Source organism: Haliotis asinina, chromosome 6 (assembly GCF_037392515.1).
Source record: "Haliotis asinina isolate JCU_RB_2024 chromosome 6, JCU_Hal_asi_v2, whole genome shotgun sequence".
NCBI lineage: Eukaryota > Metazoa > Mollusca > Gastropoda > Lepetellida > Haliotidae > Haliotis > Haliotis asinina.
In genome coordinates this window covers 22,210,942-22,232,280 of record NC_090285.1, presented here as the reverse complement: position 1 = coordinate 22,232,280, position 21,339 = coordinate 22,210,942, and the positions used below count along the sequence as shown (strand labels likewise).

The 21,339-nt window shown below is 41.7% G+C and overlaps 1 protein-coding gene across 2 annotated transcripts; it reads right to left on the bottom strand.

Moving 5' to 3' along the window:
- Window positions 1–1,390: 1,390 nt before the first annotated feature.
- On the bottom strand, window positions 1,391–18,835 carry LOC137286356 (organic cation transporter protein-like). Of its 2 annotated transcripts, none has more exons than XM_067818164.1 (10): window positions 18,145–18,835; window positions 11,313–11,532; window positions 8,150–8,253; window positions 7,304–7,458; window positions 6,722–6,890; window positions 6,183–6,410; window positions 5,782–6,011; window positions 4,712–4,893; window positions 3,866–4,017; window positions 1,391–2,453 (listed from the first exon to the last, which is right to left on the bottom strand). In XM_067818164.1, the coding sequence occupies exons 1-10, from the start codon at window positions 18,288–18,290 to the stop codon at window positions 2,369–2,371; spliced, it is 1,671 nt and encodes a 556-aa protein (XP_067674265.1). In that variant the 5' UTR covers window positions 18,291–18,835; the 3' UTR covers window positions 1,391–2,368. The 2 variants fall into 2 exon arrangements, with proteins under 2 accessions (XP_067674265.1, XP_067674266.1); XM_067818165.1 differs by lacking the exon at window positions 18,145–18,835 and adding an exon at window positions 12,459–12,567.
- Between the last annotated feature and the right edge of the window lie 2,504 nt (window positions 18,836–21,339).

The window sequence follows — 21,339 nt, the reverse complement described above, 5'->3', positions numbered from 1 at the left end:
ATACTAGCAAACATATAAAACATTATTTTTTATCCTTCACGGGATTGAGCAGTGTGTTGTGTGCGGTTTCAGGGTGTGATACAGCAGTACCAATGACTTTCATTGGCAGCAACACTGTGAATGTCGACTCCCCCTTGACATGACCTCTCCTCCCTCCCTGCACTCTACCTCGACTAGCGGCATCACCAATATCATTCCGTTTGTCACCAGACATAGCTAATAATTGTTAAGATATATAATTTTTAAGAAATCATAAACAATCACAGGACGAAAACTCACTGGTGGTGAAATTTCCGATTTCGTTCTAAGTTAACTCGGTTCGGAAACAAGTGAATTAACTTAGGTGTAGAAATACATGTAAATGTGTTTCAAATTTGCAAATATTTAAACCTTAGACACTTACGTATCATACTGGATTTTAGGTGTATGTACATGTATTAAAACGGTTCATACATGTTCATGTTTCCTGCGTTCCAGCCAGATGATCATATGTTTCCATCATGTGAATTACTTAGTTCATGTAATTTCATTCTCACACATTTTAGTACGATTGAAATCAACGTTCGCGTGACCTCATTGTTATTTTCACCAAACAGCCTCACAAAGCACTATTACGCAAGCGAAACATGAAGCTGCACTTGGTCTTGCAATCACTATCAGTTACGCCGTGTCTGTAGTATTTTCAAGTCATGGGCGATGCGTTGACGCCTTTTTCCTCGATGTCTCCCTACTTGTCCCAATAAAATCACACTTCATCTCTCTTCGCACAGCCAAATACACCACACGAACCAAGTCTACTACTGTAACATATTTTTGACAGTACATAATTGGAATATTACTGCACTTCGTGTGACTTTCCTTAACAGTCTCACAGTGATGGAACTATATTACTCAATCCGCTAGGCCTTTGCAGTAATAACGCCATACATAAACATAAAGTTGTTCACATTTGTTCCATTAATGCATAAATATATGATAACAAACAATGCCATATCAAATTATATATTATGTGAGACATAAAATGAAAAATCGTGTAGCGAATATGACCGGATTTCACAGGTAGGTGCGTTCTGTGAGTATGGCATTGGCATGTTGGATCTCCGTGCCTTTTGTGAAGTTCGTCTTGACTGTCCTGTTTACATTGACGATCCATAAACTCAGACTGCGAGTTAATATCACACAAGTAAATGTAATGTTCCATTTCTGTATATTCCCTGTCTAAGAGTCATTCTCTCAAGATATAAACATACAGTCTGCTTGTCACTAAATATTAGACATGGCTTCTTTTCCCGGAATAACTGCATTTGACGTTTTCATTTGCTCCCAGGTCTTACTTTTCGTAAGTAAGACCTGTTTCCCGGTTATACTTTTATTGAGTAAAATCTCTTCCCAGGTTTTACTTTTTATTAACTCCATATTTACATCAACATTTGAGTTTTGATGACACGTGAGTGTTTGAAATCAACTAAAACAATAACGTGAAAGATCAACTCCAATGTCCTCTGATGGGAATAGAACCGTTCCATCCTAATTACTAAGCGGACGCTCTAACTCACGGCCACCGGGCCGGCAAACACGATGGGGTTGAATTACCTTGTATGTTCACTGAACAAGTACAAAATTACGATACACAAATGCAATTCTCACTAACCTCGTTTGATTCCATTGTACTTTTATAATACCCGAAGCATTGCTTTATGAAGTTGACATACAATCAAAATGTAACATGTACTGAACAGCAAGAGAAACGCATCCCTGGATTTTTATCAAGTTTTTAAATACAAGACAAACATGAACGCTTACTTCTATGTTATTTTCTTTTCGACAATTGCGTTTCTTTTCCTGTCAGTATATCAATATCAGAAAGTTCCATGGTTTTAAGGGACAGCAATATACATACATACAGTGCATAGATGTTAACATGTTAACATGTCTCACATAAATAAGTTTAGATAACCCGATCAACGATTCGGTGTATGAGATTTGTAAATTCATAAACAACATAAACGTAACATTCTTATGTCACAATACAGCGTGACATATTCCTCTATCACGGTCACACACTGAGTGTCAGAGTTGTAGTGTCATATCAGATACATGATTGCGAATGAAGAACTCTACAACTTTGCAGTTTGTGAGTATGGTTTTTATGCCGCTTTTAGCAATATCGCAGCCACATCACCGCTCAGACACCATAAATTGTACCCTTGTGGGGAATCAAACCGGGCCTTCAGTGCGACGAGCGAACGCTTAAGCAGTAGGCTACCCACCCGTAGTACAAGTAGGGATGGATGCAAGGATCATGTGTGGCCTATCTTCAGTTGATGTTGTCACATTCTCTGGGACTGTCCATGACGACACATTGTCTTTAGTTTGAGAGCAAAGGCTGGTTGATAGTCGGTGATTTTGTCACAACTGGTTCATCGTTCTTCAGGCGAGAGTACGGACTTTCCCTGAAAATGATTAAAAGAAGTGATGCACATCTCACCCGCATTTTACACACATTAAAAAAAAACAAGACCAAACAGATCGGGCCATCAACACTCGGGGCCTCGAATGAGAGAGGGAGGGAGGGAGGTGGGGAGAGAAAGAGAGAGAGAGAATCAAATCCGGGTCTGCATTGTAACGTACCGGGCGAACACTTTAACCACTAGCCTACCCAGCACCCTTCCCCAACCACTCTCCCCCCCACCCCACCCCAAGAAAACAACAACAACAAAACCCTATACACAAACGGTTGCAGACAATTCAAGTTGAAGTGCACCTATTTTCTAAGATGTCCTAATTTCGAGTTACACCACTGTGTATTATACTAGAACAGATTATGGTGATATGTTTTTGATAAGTGGCAAAGTAGTCTTTCCTTTTCATATTCTTATTTCACAATTGCAATTTCCATATATTTTCAAAATCAAAGTGTATTTATCAATGAAGTATTCATTATCTGTTTTCTGAGATTTTTTCAGTGCAGCAGTGACGACCTCAAAGATCAGGCGAGATTTTATGATTTAAAAACAGGTGTGACAATGTTTACTTTCTGTACAGGTTTCGGATAACAACAAAACCAAGATTAAAACACATCCTAGTTCGAAGATGAATTCCTCTGGGTCCGGTCCCCTTGACTTTTATGCCGTATCTAGAATAATTCCTGCAATATCCGTCATTGTACCCATGTGGGGAATAGAACCCGGGCCTTCAGGGTGACGAGCGAACACTTTAACGACCTCCTCAACCTAGCTCAGATGCTTTAAAACAGGTTACTGTACTGAAATCTCTTCCGTGATGTCTAACTAATTGGATTCTGCTATGCGCCTCCAGCCAGATCTCAGACAGATTTCAGTCATACTACTTGCTAATAAACCTCGGCAATATCACCTTACTCAGATACCTCAGCCATGTTACCGAACGAATCTGAGGTAGGTGCCGTCATTAGCACTGCGCACACCTTGACACTAATACCTCTAGCGGTAATTCATCGCCATACACTTGACTATGACACTGCATAATCATTATTAGTTAATGTAATAGTACTTACGTCAATGCGGGGTACCTCGATTGAAATTATTGCAGGTTCCAGATGCTGCGCGACATATAGATCAACATTGTCTCAATGTTCCATAAAGAAAATGAACGTTTCGATATTGCAGGATACTCTTTCAACAGTATCGACTTGGAAATCTATGATTGGTTCATGACAAATAGTCAAAACTTCAATTCTGGAAAATGACATTTTGACAGATGTCACATGACCCAGTGCCAACCACGTGTACTTGATCCCCACCCTGGACGCTTGATCCCTGCTGTCTCTGAACACCCATGCGTAGTATTACTGGATATATGATTACTGATTTATTAATTCACCAACCTGCTGAAGTTATTGGCATCTTCTATGGTCTCTGGTAGATCTCTATTGAGAGTTTCTGGTAAAGTAAGATCGAGGAGACCGGATGTAACAGACAGAACTCCAAACAGGAGAAGAGGCAGCGCCCGTCCCCACTTGCCCTCGACCTCTTTGCCCTGAAAACAGACACGGAGGATCACAACAGAACATGTCTAGATAAACAGGTTCATCTTGGTCAAACTGCTACAGCATTGAAAATTCAAAGGAAAACTTTCAAACTCCGTTAAATAAGAATGTAATCTTACCAGTGACATTTCCTCTTTACGAACTTTCCAAAATTAGAAGGTGCCGACGTCTGGAGAAACGGGACATCGAGTTCAGAGCACGATGTTTCTGTTCAGTATGCTTAATTTTATCTCTTATTTCTTATTCTTACATTACCATTACTGTAAGACAGCTTTGTGTGGTAGGAAATCAGAAGAGATGCAGGTTTAAGAAGTCTACACGTTTGGTGAAATCCATTCAAACTGCGAATAAAAGTTTCTTGCGAGGCCCAAGGAGAGTAACCTGACGTTGTCCCCTTGACTGTTGTTCCCCAGATCGTCACGTTGGAGTGAGTGAGTTACTTTACGTCGCTTTTAGCAATATCCCAGCACTAAGTCGACAAGGACAAATGGGCTCCACACCTTGTATCCATGAAGGGAATCCAACCCTTTTCTTTGGCGTGACGCTTTAACCACTAGACTACCCCACCACCCTCCAACAGCTATAACCGGAAACATTGTTTCGAAATTTTAACATTAACCAGGTCTGTGAAGTTAATGACCACAAAACACGCAAACGCACACGCACACGCACAGACGCATTTACCAGGTCTATGAAGTAAGGGGTCACCATGCCTCCTAATCTGGCAAAAGACGAGCTCAGCCCAAGCGCTGAACTCCGTACAACAGTAGGGAAGATCTCCGTTGAGTACACATACACCACACCGAATCCGCCCGCGACACACAACTTCCCAATCATTGACAGTGTGACTGTGCTCCACTGGTTGGCTGTGGAATAGAACTCGTTGTCTGATATACATCCATTGTATCCCGTGTAAGGCTACTATAAGTAATTTTGTGACTACCATACTAGAAATTCAAGAATAGATGCAACCTTCTTCAAATTATATTTGTTTTCTGACAGACGAAGAAATGCTTTATGCTTTAAGCATTCTGTCAACCAGATCAATATAGCATGTTTTAGGAACGTGTGCTATGGTATTTGGTATAAGTACAAATCGAAAAACGTCGTTAAAGCGTTCGCTCTTCGCACCGAAAACCTGGGTTCGAATCCCCACATTTATACACTGTGCAAAGCCCATTTCGGGTGTCTGACGCTCTAATACAAGGAGGCATGCCTTGGACAGTCCCGATCGAACTCCGATTTCCAGATCATGCATCCAAGTTTGCCAGAGCCTCTGCTCGTGGGTTTCACGAAATGACTCAGGTCAGGTCGCGTGTTCCCCGACATCAGCCTGATAAGACTGGAATACTTTTTAAAGCGGTGTTACACCCACCTAAATTAATCGTTAAATTGGGGGCTCATTAAAGTGTTCGTGAATATCTAAAGACAAAGAGGCGCCATAAAAAAACAAAACAAAACAAAACCAAAAAAAAAACAACAACAAAAAACAAAACAAAACCAAAAAAAAAAACAAAACAAAACGAAAACAAACAAACCCAAAACACATTACCCTTTCATGTTGTTACAACCGAAAGAAACGTAAGAGTGAGTGAGTGACTATGGTTTTACGCCGCTTTCAGCAATATTCCAGCAATATCGCAGCGGGGTTAACCAGAAATGCGCTTCACACATTGTACCCATGTGGGGATTTGAACCCTGGCCTTCGGTGTGACGAGCTAACGTTTCACTCACTGGGCTACCCCATGTCATACCATCATCCACATACAAAATAGTGATGACTGAAAGTATACAGGCAGCGCCCCCTAGCGTCATGAAGGCACACAACAGTGCTTTCCTCCCGAGTCTGTCCATGAGCACCAGGCAGAGGATGTTAGCTGGGTACTCCACTAGACAGGCCAACATGGAGTTGAGGTGCAGACTGCCGGTGCCAAGGTTGTCAGTGTTGGACGATAGGCCGAAATAGGCAAGACTCACTGTCATCCTGAAAAAAAAAACATGACCCGAGAAACTGTTAATTGTTGTTGTAAATGAAGGTTGTTTGTAATGCTGTGATTGATATCATGAACAAACAAGCTGTGAGGCAATCACTAAAATGATTGTCTGAAAGATAGAAGCCCATACAATCATTCATGGAAATTATGTAATTTCTTACCAGGAATAAAACAGAACGACTGTTCTGAAGAATAAAGTCCTGTGTGTGAATAACTGGACGATGCTGGTCTTGGGCATTTTCAGTTTGGCATCCATGTCTTCTTTTTCAAACTGCATGGCACTGTCGGGGATTGTGACCTTGTTGACACGTGCAGTGTGACGTAGAATCATTTCCGCTTCCTCCAACCGGAAGACGTTGAGCAGCCATCTTGGCGACTCGGGTATTAACCTGATCGAAGTCGATAAAGTTGAGATTTTCATTTCATCGAACTGGTTTGTATCTATGAATTGTGTCACGTTGTGGTTTACCCACATGCAGATCACACGCCCTGATGCAACTAAAACACTTTGCATAGAGGCTCTTGATTTAGGGCACTCACACATTTCCTATACTACAAGTATGATACATAAAACCGTCTATGTCTAATATCTGCATTATGTTAGACATAAAGCCTTGGCATAACTAAAATTACTATCATGCGACATTAACGTAAGGACACTTGATGTAATCTGTCTTATTTGAATATTAAACCGACCTACCACCAGTATATCATGAAGACTGCTACAGGTGTCGCCACGACCAACTCCAGGGTGTGCCAGTCTCGGATGAAGAAGGCGACTCCCGTCAAGAAGAGGTAGCCACTGGTGAAGAAAAATAGGATGACGACGCCGGCCCAAGCCCGTTTGGAGGGACCAACAAATTCCATGCCTAAAATACACAGGGAAAGACGGGACCAACAAATTCCATGCCTAAAATACACAGGGAAAGACGGGAGATTATGTCGAAGAAGGACAATCTAATTCCATGCCTAAAATACACAGGGAAAGACGGGACCAACAAATGCCATGCCTAAAATACACAGGGAAAGACGGGAGATTATGTCGAAGGAGGACAATCAAACTCTATGCCTAAAATACACAAGAAAGACGGGAAACTTTGTCGAAGAAGGACAAATACACTCCATGCCTAAATACACAGGAGACGACAAAGGACCAACAAACGCCATATCTGACAGTGAGAGACAGAGGGTGTTTACGTCATTGAGGATGCATGGTTAAACGGTTATGGTCGGTTCAAGACAAGGAAGACGGATAGGACTTTTGATATAATGCAGAACATACCAGTCACGAAGCATATGGTGTACATCCCTGCAGTACTGGCACCATTGATGAAGCGGAATACAACAAAGAGGGTGTAGCTGTTGGCCCAGTTCAGAGCAAGACCACCAGCAAATAGGATCACAACAGACAGGAACAGCGCTTTACGTCGCCCGAACCTTGTAACAGAGAACGTCTTTAAGATGTTGTTCTTTAAGGAAGACATTTACACATCCATGCTTTGTGAAGTAGAGGAGTGAGTGAGTAAGTTTAGCTTTACGCCACACTCAGCAATGTTCTAACTGTATGGTGGCGGTGTGTAATTAATCGAGTCTGGACCAGACAACCCTGTGATCAACAGTATGACCACACATTGATATACGTAATTACGATACGATGACATGTTCAACCAAGTCAGCATGCGTTACCATCCGATCACGTTGGTCGCCTCTTACAAGCATGGGTTCGAAAGATCAGCTCTATCCCGGATCTTCAGAAGGTCCATGGTTTGTGAGGTAAAGGAATCCCAGTGTTTCTGTTCATGGCTTTGAAAAGAAGGATTGTTTTCAGGATAGGTGTACTGTATAAAGTGTGTCAAAACCTACCTTCTTTGTGTTTTATCGGCGGCTTGTACTCAACCAATAGTAAATGTAAAAGTTAAAGAACGAAGGGATTTAACTTTGTAGTGTTTAGTATCACCTATCACTAAGTCAGTCCCAATTTAGGACCAAGTGCAATGCGGCCCAGCGGGTTTGTTTGTCCGAGTGTAACACATGACAGTAATTTAATCAGCTTTCACCATGTGTCAGAAACGGAAGCCACATATTGCCATGTCGGAATTATTTACATGTGAAACTACACGTTAATTACCTGTCTCCCAGGGCGCCGAATATGAATGCCCCAGCAAAATATCCCCCCATGAAGATCACCTGTGCGTTGGAGGACTGCAGTGAGTTGTTGCAGACCATGTTCAGCTGTTGGGAAACAATGGTTCTACAGTTGAGGGATTAGGCTAATTAAATATTGCTTGGTGTAATACGAAACAGAAAGAGGAGTGAGAGAGTGAGTGAATGAGTTAGTTTAGTTTTGCGCCGCACTCAGCAATATTCCAGCTATATGGCGGCGGTCTGTAAACAACCGAGTCTGGACCAGAAAATCCAGTGACCAACAATATGAGCATCGATCTGTGCAATTGGGAACCGATGACTTGCGTCAACCAAGTCAGCGAGCCTGACCACCCGATCCCGTTAGTCGCCTCGTACGGCAAGCATAGTCACCTTTATGGCAAGCATGGGTTACTGAAGGCCTATTCTACCCCGGGACCTTCACGGTCACAGAAAGAGGAAGAACACGCAGTTTTATGCGATAGTAAATATGTATACTCTTCAAAATAACGAATAAATGGGAAAGTAGCAAAAATGGAAATATCTGTCCGTGTTTTGATGATATGAAACAGAAATATCAAATAGAAATTTCTCATGTCTGCATGAATCGGGAGAGATTTGTACAGGTTAAATAAAGTACGGTCAAAAATTACAAAAAGTGGGGCAAACACAACAAACCGACCACGAGTCTCATTAACCAATCCGGACAATGATCTACTTTTAACCGATCCGAATTGTCTCGTTTGAAGCTGAAAAGACACACGAATTCAGATTCCTGGCTTCATAAGAATGTGGTACTTACAAATGAATTTACAATCTAAACTTGAAATGAAATCGTATATTCTATATTCTATGGCGAGGTTTAAGGATCTATACTAGGACTTCAAGGACTGATCCTGTTTCGTCGTAAAATGATTCGCAGGTCGTAAAATGATTCGCAGTTCATCCACAGGCAAACTGTACCGCAAATGGGTTGAGCAGCATAGAGAAAATGACCAGTTTTCTTACATGCGAGCGAAGCGAACCAAAGTTGGCAACGTACTTTCCTCGGTTCGGTTCGAAAAATATTTTTCATGTCAAAATACAATATCGCCATCATCCCATGTTGAACAATTGCTCACGTTAAATATGTTTTATTCAACATTTTAAGGTCAACTCATGGTATATCAGACCGTTCTTCGCCTCCATTCCCCCTTCCAGCTTCCGGTTCAACGGAGTCAAGGAACAGGAGGGTATTATTTCATATGGAATACTTACAGTTACCTCCCCTGCTTCATTCGCCCATTATACCAGAAGTGTTTCTCTGGAGAATAAATGTTACGAAAATTCTAACGATAGCGACGACAGATAAGACGCATAAACTCCAACAGGTTTATGACAAATTCAAGCAATTTGGTATTTCCTCTTAATTTCTGTTTATTCTTGTTCCGTCACTTCGTTCAACCGGAAGCTGGCAGGGTTAATGGGGGAGAAGAACGATCTGAATACCACGAGGGACGCTTAAAATGTTGAATAAAACATATTTCACGTGAGTAATTATCAAACATGGGGCAGGAAATCTGAGAGCACAAACAAATGAGGAAATGGGAGTGTACCTTTAATGGTGTCGATATTTCATTTTGATATGAAAAATAAATTTTGATCCGAAGCGTGGGAAGTACGTTGCCAACCTTTGCTCGCTTCGCTCGCATATAAGTAGACTTGTCATTTTCTCTATGCTGCGCAACTCCAATTGCGCTACAGTTTGCCTGTGGTTCATCTGACTCGCTGGAAGGAGCGTACTGTTGCCATATACAAGTGAGTAGATGTATCAAAGAACACTGATTAATATCTACATATCAAGTTGAATGACTTGGTCTCAAAATTGTGGAATCGTTTTTATTATCTCGTTTATATATATTTAGATAGCGGCAATACCCAGACCACCTGCTCGAAGGCGCTTTGTTTCCCCCCCGATCACTGTATGTAAGTCTTAAATGACACAATTATCAGTCTCAACTCCATGGGGAATATACAACTCTTCCAGCCACTAGGCGCACCGAGTGAATGTGGCTTTCCCATCCTGTTGTGACAACTGCACACAAAGTTGACGCCAAGGTTTTCACACCCAGTCACGGGTGGGCTCAATCCCCTCACCTCGAGCTCGCTTGATCACTAGCCCGATGTTTTAGCCAGAGCAATAAGACGGAATCCAGGCAGTAGGAAACGAGACTGTTGTCAATGTTTTGACTTTCTATATGGACATGGCGGCCAAAAAACACCAACATGAAATGAGCGTACAACACGAATTGTTTGACAATGAAAACATGGGTTTTAATTTGTCTTACATCACAATTGTAGAGCAAGTGAAAGTGAGAGTTTATTAACACCCTGCTTCCGCTGTCGCCAGGGTTTGCCACTATTTAGCAAGCACCATTTCAAGACAAAGAGTTGAACACGTGACCTACCCAGATCCGGTCAACCACGTGTCAAAACCGCAGCACAGTTATACCAGGACTGAGTAACATTTCAACCCAGCCAGTGATGGTACCATTTTCGCGCCACACGTATTCCCCGAGACGACCAGTTCGAGGCGTCATTCTAACTGATCAGCATCGCTGGTTGCGAACTCAATGGTATCGATGACAGAGTATAGCCACAACGGTGATGGCAACGGGTTTGGTTCTTTTACACTTATGTGTTTGCCTCTCAGTACCGACGGAGCACGACGTTTTTGGACACTTCGTGCAGAGCGTTGCGCTTGAAACTGCATACAGGGAGTGGACACATTTGGTGGCGAGAGTGTTATGATGTGGGCCACCATCATACAGTAACACAGACTTGGCACACGTCCAGTGCAATTATACGGCACAGCGTTACTCAGATGAAACTCGGTGGACTCACGTCCTTTCATTATGCAGCATATTTCAACACGAAAACACCCGACCACACACGGCAAAATAAGCTTGAGACACACCAGGATACCTATTCTGGAAACGTTCTTACCCCTACGAACTTCTCAGACACATTCTAAACACACTGGCTACGATCGAAGTTAAGATTTTTCAAGGCTACGAACGTTTCGAGAATAAGCGTCCAGGTCGCATGTTGTACCAAGCGAACGTAACTTGGTTGTAGGTTACAGCGTCACGGTCATATGCAGAGCTTACCTCCGTGGCGGCGGTTGACTGGAACTCGGACTTATCGTACACCCATTTGTTGCATCCTATGATGGTCCTGTTGATGGAGCCAGGGGAGCGGTACAAGTGACATTGGTCGTACTGGAGCTTCCCGTCACGTTCCACAAAGGGTATGGACTTGTTGATGAGCTCGGCGTGGAACTTTGACTGCACGGCGTAAGTGTCGTTGTTGTAGCCGGGGATAGCGCATCTGGAACAGTTATGATTATACTCAAGCATACTCCTAATGAAACGTGCATTGTGCTGGGTATTCCATTTTTCCTACGGGGTACGTTCATTCAACTGAGAACACCTTTCACTCTGGTTTTGATGAATTTCACTGAAATGTCGAATTTCCTCCATGTTAAAATAAGTTGCACAAAATCGGTGTGCTTGCCTTACTTAGCAGAACATAAGAATCGCAGAATGGCAATCCACGTCTATCTCCCCTCTTGAGGACACCCGACTGGTATGAACCAGTCAATGAGTGAGTGAGTTTAGTTTTACTCGGCTTTATTTCTGCAATATAGCAATATTTCACCAACATCACGGCGGGGAACACATTATGCCCATTTGGGGAATATGACCTGGGCCTTCGAACGCCTTAACCACTAGGCTAGCCCCACCGCCCTAGTATGCGACCCGTGAAGGTCCCAGGGTAGAACAGGCCTTCAGCAACCCATGCTTGCCATAAAAGACGACTATGCTTGTCGTGAGAGGCGACTAATGGGATCGGGTGGTCAGGCTCGCTGACGTGGTTGACACATGTCGTCGGTTCCGAAATGGGCAGATCGATGCTTCTGCTGTTGATCTTTGGATTTTCCTGGGCTAGCCTTGATTATTTACAGACCGCCGCCATATAGCAGGAATATTGCTGAGTGTGACGTAAAACTAAGCTCACTCACTCACTCGGTATAAAAGATGACACTTATATGGAAATATAAGCATGGCAGAGAGTTTCTACATATGCGCCAGGCACTTCGATTAACAGTGAAAACATTTTCGAATCTGCACATCATCGTGAACGGGTTGCAATGATAGTTCATTGAAATGCAACAAAAAATCCGACATAAACAATGATCAGCATTTAGTGTTCCCCTTATTCAGTGTTATATGTTGGCGGCCTAAGATACTTGCCGTATATCAGGGTAAGAAATCAGTGTATACCAGCGACAGACAATGCCAAGCAAAACATCTGTGTACAAGAACCTCTTCCTGTACATACAATGTAATGGCCGCCTAAATATAACACGTGGTAATCAGTCACTGTGTGATCACATGGTAGTTAGTCACGTGATGAACTGCAGCACACAGTATGTCGTGATTCGGGAATGCCTCAAATGCACAAGGGTATGCAGCCATATGCCACCCTGACACTTGCACGAATTTTGCCTCCGCACTGACGCGCAATTCATCGTGGCAATGCGTGTTATATAGATGGTACGCATGAAGCGTGAAGCCTAGTTTTCGCACTGTTCGCTTCCTGATTACGCATAAGTTACGCACTTTGCACGCAGGTGTGACCGAAAATGGTGCGCATTGTCACGCAATGGCACCTTATCGCACGACTTATTTACGTCCGGGTCACGTATTGTTGGCCCATTGTTTACGTCTAGTGTAAGGCACGGTGCGCATGCATTGCCAGTCACTTCGCGCATGCGTGATGCAGTCGTGGCATGATTTGGCTCCGCTTTGCCACTCTTGACGCCATCAGCCCCAACTTCATGCATTGCTGTGGACCAACAAGATGTTGAACAGCAGAGTGTAGCTCTTAATTCAGAAAAGAACAGGTGTCTGTCAACAAGGCAGATCCAAGGGGTTATGCAGACATTACCTGAGAATTCTATTTTGGATCAGAAATTTCAGAGTTTATTTCAGCGTTTAGAAGTATATTGGGTATTCAGTATATTCCAAATATGAATCTACCAGAAGAGACACTCGCTATCACATTGCTATACACGTTTACTCTGGTCACATTCCAGCCGGAGTTTCCTGTTTCATTCGAAGAAGGAGACGTAAAGAATACAAAAAAACAAAGCACTTTCCATTATTATATATGCTTTTTAGTGAAATAGAAACCAAACAACTTCGCTTATATCATAAGCATGTACTACTACTCACTGTCAAAGACGAATTGGCTTTCTTTCCATATTTTTGGGCACAAACTAGGTTATCTGTGATAGGTTATCTGTTTTCTAATTCATCAAGAGAAGTAAAGATTTGCACACTAACACACTAATATGTTAAAACATATTCATTTTAACGTTTCCACGTGCCTACCAAATATTCTTTGTTCAAATAAGATTATAAACAAGAGAAATCAGGAATCCACAAAGCGTTAGTAGCGCAATGACATTCAAACTGTCTGTAATGACATTCGAAAACCTGTGATATATCACTGAATTACGACAGGTCGCAATGCTACGAAGGCCTTGCTGACCGGTACGCAGAATCGGAAACATGTTCAGTAACAAATGGTTTCATTGGCAATGTATAGTTTGTGTGGTAGATTGCCAGTTTATTTGTCTTCTCTGTTGAGATGTGTCAAATTCTGGCTGAGAGTTACCCGTATGCCTAGTCATGGGTATCCGCGCAAAGGAGTGTGAGTGAGTTTAGTTTTACGTCGCACTTAGCAATATTCCAGCTATATGGCGACGGTTTGTAAATAATCGAGTCTGGAACAGACAATCCAGTGATCAACATGAGCATCGATCTCCGCGCAAAGCACATGAAATGCTGTATTCACAGGATAATGTCGATTGCCATACAATGGCTTCATCGGTTCGGCAAGTTTTATTTAGATACGGATTCTCAGGAAACTCAGGAATGGAAATCTAGTTTGCAATGTAGTAGTATGACTCTTATGCTTCTTTCAAATTGAACTTACAACCGGAAGTGTATTTAAAATAATACATGGTGACTGTTCCTTATATCGTCGCGACTTGACGAAAGTGCGTATTGGTATGACTAGATTGCAAGTTAAACTTGGGCGATATCGTAATGTAATGAGAACACTGCGGTTGTGTAAAATGTGTAACTTAGCAAAGATTAAAGATGGATTTCATTTTGTTATGTTGTGTCCAGCTTATGAAAGCTTAAGATCTAAATACCTACCGTTCGTGTGTACATCCTATAATTTAAAATCTAGTTTTATTAACCTAATGGCATCCAGCGATACAAACGTTATCATAAAGCTGCAACTTTATGTTCACTTAGCACTACGTTTGAGATGTAATGTGTTGTAACATGCAAATCGCAGCCTGCTGGTTGTATCATCTGTATATGGGTGGTATTATCATGTAAAAAGAGCATCACAGCAGTGTTTAGAAAGTCATAATGCGATAGGAGCAATACAACGGTGGAAAGTGTGTAAATTAACCATTATTGAGTGAGTGAGTTTAGTTTTACGCCGCACTGCGCCATATTCCTGCTATATGGTGGCGGTCTGTAAATAACCGAGTCTGGACCAGACAATCCAGTGATCAACGACACGAGCATCGATCTGTGCAATTGGGAACCGATGACACGTGTCAACCAAGTCAGTGAGCCTGACCACCCGATCCCGTTAGTCGCCTCTTATGACAAGCATGGGTTGCTGAAGGCCTATTCTACCCCGGGACCTTCACGGGTCAGCCATTAATGAAGATGAGCTTCATCTTATACTGTCAAGTGTATGATCTCTAACGATACCGTTTGCCTGTACATCCTATAATATAAGCTTCTAAACACAAACGGTATCATTTAGCTACAACACCACGTTTACTACGCACTAAGTCTGGTACATCCACGGTTGTACCACACAACGTCCAACCTGCTGCTGCATCATCTGTATATGGGCCGGAGGCCACACATGCTGCTGAATAAACAATTAAGTAACAGTCATGTATAGTTTGCGGTATTTTGATAACATCTGCAGATAACCATTTCACCAAGCCTTGTGCACGTTTCATTAGACTCGTAATATCCCCATATGCGCACAGCATAATCATGTACTGAGACTATTGAAAATATGAAGAGATGTGTATAATGTATTTCCATATCATTAATATCACATACACGTATCAGAAGTATAATACATTTAATCGACCTGGCTGGAGCAAAATACCTTTTCATTCCGGATGTTTTCATTTAACAGAATGAAATATACGAGGATAATAATCTCTGCATGAGATGACGTCATGCTAGAAATAATTGAATTTGATGCCTGTTTTCATTCACACAATTATGTTTAGATACAGAGGAGTGAACTGTATCATTTATTATACACTTCAACGATTCAGTGGTACAATGGTTTCATCTGTGTCTGTTTACACAAGCATTTATACTCAGGATGCGTGTATCGGAACCTTTGAACCTTAATCAGAGGGCGTTTATGCACATTTCTCTTCAATCTAGGTATACAGTTCCCTATGTTTCTGATTATGACATAAGTTCTTCTGGAATACCTTTTTCGGGTTGATCAACTGATAAAATCGCATATTGTGTGATAAAGTGAGATATTCAAAGTACGAGTAAGACTGTTTAAGAACACACAGGAAAAGTTAAGCACACCCTTAGCTTTTATGAAGGGAGAGGGGGGGGTTATTCAAAGACACGTTATGGAGAAGATAACGATAGCACGGATGCAAAACAAAGTGTATTAGAAAGACCAATAAATGGTTTACTCGTTGCATAAAAGTGCAGGTGCCCCAAGTGCCCCAAACCAGTTGGTTGGAAATGAATGGAATATAGTCTAGAACACACATTCACGTAAGTACGGTCGTTACAAGTCTGAAGGATGCGCCTTTTTGAAGAAATCATATTGAAACATCTGCAGTGTCTTAGGAACCATACAACACCAGTAACATGTGCTGCCACAACGAGCCTGAATTACTACAGCCAGTCTCCTGGGCATTCTTCTGACAAGTCGCCATGGAGTTGTTCCGTGGGGAATTGCTGCCACTCCTCTTGAAGTGCATCCAGGGGCCACAGATGTTGTGGAGGAAGGTTTCTTCTCCGTAAACGGCGACCCATCATGTCCCAGACATGCTCGATAGGATTTAAATCTGGAGACATCGCTGGCCATGGCATTCGAGTAACACCATAGTTCGAGTAACACCGTAGTTCGAGTAACACCATAGTTCTCCACATGTTAGGTCACAGCACGGGACCGGTGAGGCCGGGCATTGTCGTTCATGAACAGTGGCCGAGTTGCAAGTCTGTGGTCATCAAAATGATCAGTCATAACTGGATCCAGTAGTTCATCAATGTAACGAATGTGTGCCCTTGAGTGTGACCAAATCCAACTCGCAATCAATGGAAAAGAAAACCCAACACCGTAACGGATCCCCCACCATACGTTATTGCTCGCACTCTGTTCCTTGTAGTGTAACGGCTGTTTTTGCCTCCCCATACTCTGATTCACACATCAGTAGTAAGGAGGAAACGTCTCTCATACGACCAATGGATTCGTCTCTAAAACCTCAGGTTCCACCACCGCCTATCACCACACCACACCACACCACACCACACCCTACGATCCCGCCTGTGGCGATTTGTGAAGTGTGGACCTCTGATGAGTACGTGAGTGAGTGTGTTTAGTTTCACACTACACTCATCAATATTCAGGCTGTACGGTGGCGGTCTGTGATTATTCCAGTGATCAACAGCATCAGCATCTATCTGCGCAATTCGGAACCGATGACATGTGTCAGCCAAGTCAGCGAGGACGTCTGATGACACGTCGGACCCTCAATCCTGCTGCTTTGGAGGGGTACCTCGTGGTCTAATAGCTCAACTGTCTATACGGCAGCCACGTCTGTTTCAATGCGGTACTTAACGCAAATGGTTGACGTCACTGATGACGCAATAGGTCCGTATCTTCCTGCAGTGTGGCAGTTCGGGACCTACCGAAACGAAGACGATCGTGAACATGTTTTGTTTGGGCACATTTTTGCACTAAACGACTGATTATCGTATAGTGGTAAGGCTGCATAAAAAATTAAATGTTTCTCGGGCCCACTAAAAATTTTTGATACAAAAAAGTGACGAGGGAGGAACAGATTTGTATTTTTTCCTCTCAGAAATAAAGCTTGGAAACTTTAGCATGTATCACTGAGTTGTAGATTCAGTCACGCCCGTTCTTACAGACACTTCGTGGACAAATGGATGATCGGGTCGCGGTCAAGTCAAAATTATTTTTTTTAATGGCAATAAATGCCCGATAAACATTTCACCTTTTTTTATCTAGCTTAACCAGTCCTTCTTCCAGTTTGTTTGTACGACAGACCAGCTAAATTATATGCCTGTGACAATCTACTTCGTGCCATTGTTCATAACGTGTTGCATTGAACTGACAATGAAGTCGAAAAAGCTGTTAATAGCCAACATTAAGTCGGGGTGTGTGTGTGTGTGCGCGCGCGCGCGCGTGTGTGTGTAAAACTGCATTTTGTAAAAAGCATGGGTGGCGTGATTCACTTGACTATAGCTCCGCTCGAGTGAGCCGTTCCGTAATGGGAAAACAGACAACTTCATACACAGAATACCAGATTTGGTCGATCCGTCAAATGAAATGACATGAGCTGAACATTAATAAAGGCACAGTGGCACTTGGGTGTGCTTAGCTTTATACTGTGCTTATAACATGGAATCAAAACTTCACTTGAGGAGGTAACACGTTAACCATTATCTTTAGTGAAGAATTTCCCTACTTAATATTACTGACGCCATAGAAAATCCTACGAATTATCAATAACAAATTTGAATTTACGATTAATATTAAAGTGTTTGGAATGAAATACATATAAAAAGAACGATTATATTTGTCTTTGATCAAACCCCTTACCTATGATCGGGGACATTGAGAAGGTAGACATTGATCATCATCCGGGCCCCATGGGGAACAGCGGGGAGACACAACAGGAAGTATATCCATTTCTGGTACCTGCCGAACTCTCCAAGATGTCGTAAAATGTCGTCGAAGTTGGCCATGCTCTCCGAAAGTGAGAGAAGGTAAGAAACTGAGTTATAAGATCACGATATATAAATGCCCACAACACAGACGCGTTTCACGCCATGCGTTCGTTACTGAGGTTACTCACAGTCTGCTTGAGATCACTTGATAATTGTATGACCAGAACTAAACACACTGACACAATGACGTGTAACGGACAGTCGTATACGTTGCACAAACTTGACCAGGATCAGCACTTCCTTGTACCCTCACCGGTATTAACAGGGTGCTTTCTTCAAACAATGCGATTATTCGGTTCATAATCATCACAATAATACGGTTTAGAGACGACAACAGGAACACTGGACAAGAGCTTCCCTTTACCTTCAGTTCGTTTCGTTGACAGAGAAGACGAAAGTTACGTTCCGGAGTTCTGAAGAGCAATAAGCCTACTTCTTCTGAGGCATAGTAATTTTGCCCGTGCATGCAAGAAAAGAAAAATTAACTGAATGTATACATTTCAAAGCTGTGCTCACTCATAATGATATGCAACACGGTACATTCTGTCTGTCACGGTAAAATCAAACAATCCGTGCACAGCGGGCTGATGACAACCTGTCTCAGTCGTGAACTGAGGCCCTGTAGGGGTTATCTAATCATTGCGCTATGTCATCAAAAATTGATATTCAGCAAACTTTGAGCACCACAAACCCATTATTCTCTCTCTCTCTCTCTCTTGCGCGCGAGCATACACGCACATACATTGAATATATTGACTGATGTACATGTATATTTATTCAACCACATAAGTATAGTAATAGTATTGTGTGACATGCAATTATTCACTGATTTGATGACGTCATGGTATAATTTGACGAACTCGTAATGTTGCTGAGATATTGCTAAAAGTGGCGTACGTTCCCATGTGGGGAATCGAACCTGGGTCTTCGGCGTAACGACCAGCCACTAGACTACCACACCGATCCCAACCAGGGTACAATGTGTGATGACTATTTCTGGTGTGATATTGCTGGAATATTGTTAAAGGCGCGCGTCTTATAACTAAACCCACTCACACCTCAGTCCTCACCATTACGAAAGCTATAGCTAATACTGCCACTTTTGTAGCATAAAATATTTTTTCAAAGACAATTCTCGTTACTTCGATGATTTACTCGTTGCTTGGAGTACTTAATTGCTATTTCAATAAATTTCTCTTAACTTCGAGTATTTTCCCGTTATTTCAAATATTTTTTCGTTGCTTCAATTAATTTCTCGTTACTTCGAGAATTTTCTTGTTACTTCAAATTTGTGTATGTCAAGGAAGGCACGGACGTTAACAGCGGTGCTCAACCATGGGTATCACTTCACCAATGTTCCTAATTATCTGATTACATTATGACATAGTCGGACGCGCTAACGAACCCGATGTGACAGTTATATGATAGAACCATTGGACTACATGCTAAAGCAGTGTCAATCTTGTTATAAACTATTTACCCACTACCAACCATTTACGCGTGTACTAAATATATTACAAACCTCACCCTGGTCATACGAGATTTCAAATGTACTGAAATGCATGACCTACAATCACAGCATTTACATGTTACACATGCTGGAAACCACATGACAACAATGGCCAGATTTACACACCTGTGAAAGACATGTAAATACAGAGATGATTGTTCGTTTATTTTAACACCGCTTTAAATATATTGTAACACCCCCGAGCTCGGGGCATCAGTAAATGAGAGACCAAGTCAGGATTTAACAGCAAATGTAAACTTTTAATAAATATTCAGAAGTGGTCCTTTCTTACAGTATGTTTGCACTTGATGTCAGAGGTATGACATGTCAGGATTCCTAATAAGACTCAGTGATCAGCATAACGACTTACTTCTATGGACCAATAATGCAAATAAAATAATCTCCTATATTAGCAATTGAAATTCCCAAGGAGAATGATATATATAATAGTGTATTCACCTATATAAATATTACTGTTTAGTCCTTTTAATATTCTATGAATTTGTGTTTGGGCCTAAAGGTATCGACAAGATCTGCTATTACACTAGTAGTGACTCTGAGGAGGTCTGATCAAGTCCCTGTTCGAAATTCGCGCCGAGCTTATATAGATTCCTGACATGTCATGTGACTAGATATTAGCCAATCAGAATCCACGTAGATGACTGGCTTGTTTACACTGGAAATAAACAAATCAAATTTACAACAATACAGATGCACATGAGGTTGTCCTTTCAATGTCCGTTTTGTCCGAATTTTACAAGGAAAATTATGGTATGATTTGTTTTATGATAGACAGTAACATTACAAAACGGACAAGCAAAATGTTTACTGAGCCGATGCCGTGACATGACGGTAATGATGACCTCACGTAGGTAAGGTAAATACATGAAAATATATTTAACCAGATGATCTTAAGTTGTCCGTATTAATTTATATAAGTCCGTTTTTATCACTGAAAATAATTGTGGAGTTAAGTATTTCATAAGACAAACATTAAGAAAACGGACAAGAAGTTTTGGTGTCTAAGTTATGATATTACCGTAATGGCGGCTTTCTTTGATGTTACACTTCTGTAGCCGTTATTTTGTGGAAAACTCAATCACAGAGTTTCCATGAAATGGGTTTAGTGACCGAAATGGTTTTAAGGACTGAATTCATCATAACTAGGATCTAATCGTAAATACAAAAGAAACGAACAAGACACTAACGTCAAAGCGACCTACATCATTACGCCAGTGACAGGTCATGGTAACATGTCAAAACGTCACTCGACGCAATCGAGTGATCTGATCGTACAATACAATGCATTAAATATATCAGGAAAACACCCTTACTGTGTCCTGTTGCAATACAATGTTTCCAAGAATAATTTATACCAAATTAAGACCAAATATTAAGTTCGGTTTGATTTTAACAAACTTACCGTAATTACAATAGAATTGCAATGGACAAGGAGCAAGAAACTAGTTCCATTGTGGTAGCATAGCCATAAAGCTAAATAACAATTATTCTTGCGCATGAATAACACAGTTATGCTTGTCATGTCGAAAAGAACAC

Excerpts from the sequence above, each read along its gene's own strand:
- LOC137286356 (XM_067818164.1), bottom strand. The coding sequence starts at position 18,290 with ATGGCCAACTTCGACGACATTTTACGACATCTTGGAGAGTTCGGCAGG. Across the intron at positions 8,254-11,312 it reads AGTCAACCGCCGCCACGGAG|CTGAACATGGTCTGCAACAA; the intron begins GTAAGCTCTGCA and ends GTTTCCCAACAG. Across the intron at positions 4,018-4,711 it reads CCCCTTACTTCATAGACCTG|GGCAAAGAGGTCGAGGGCAA; the intron begins GTAAATGCGTCT and ends GTCTGTTTTCAG.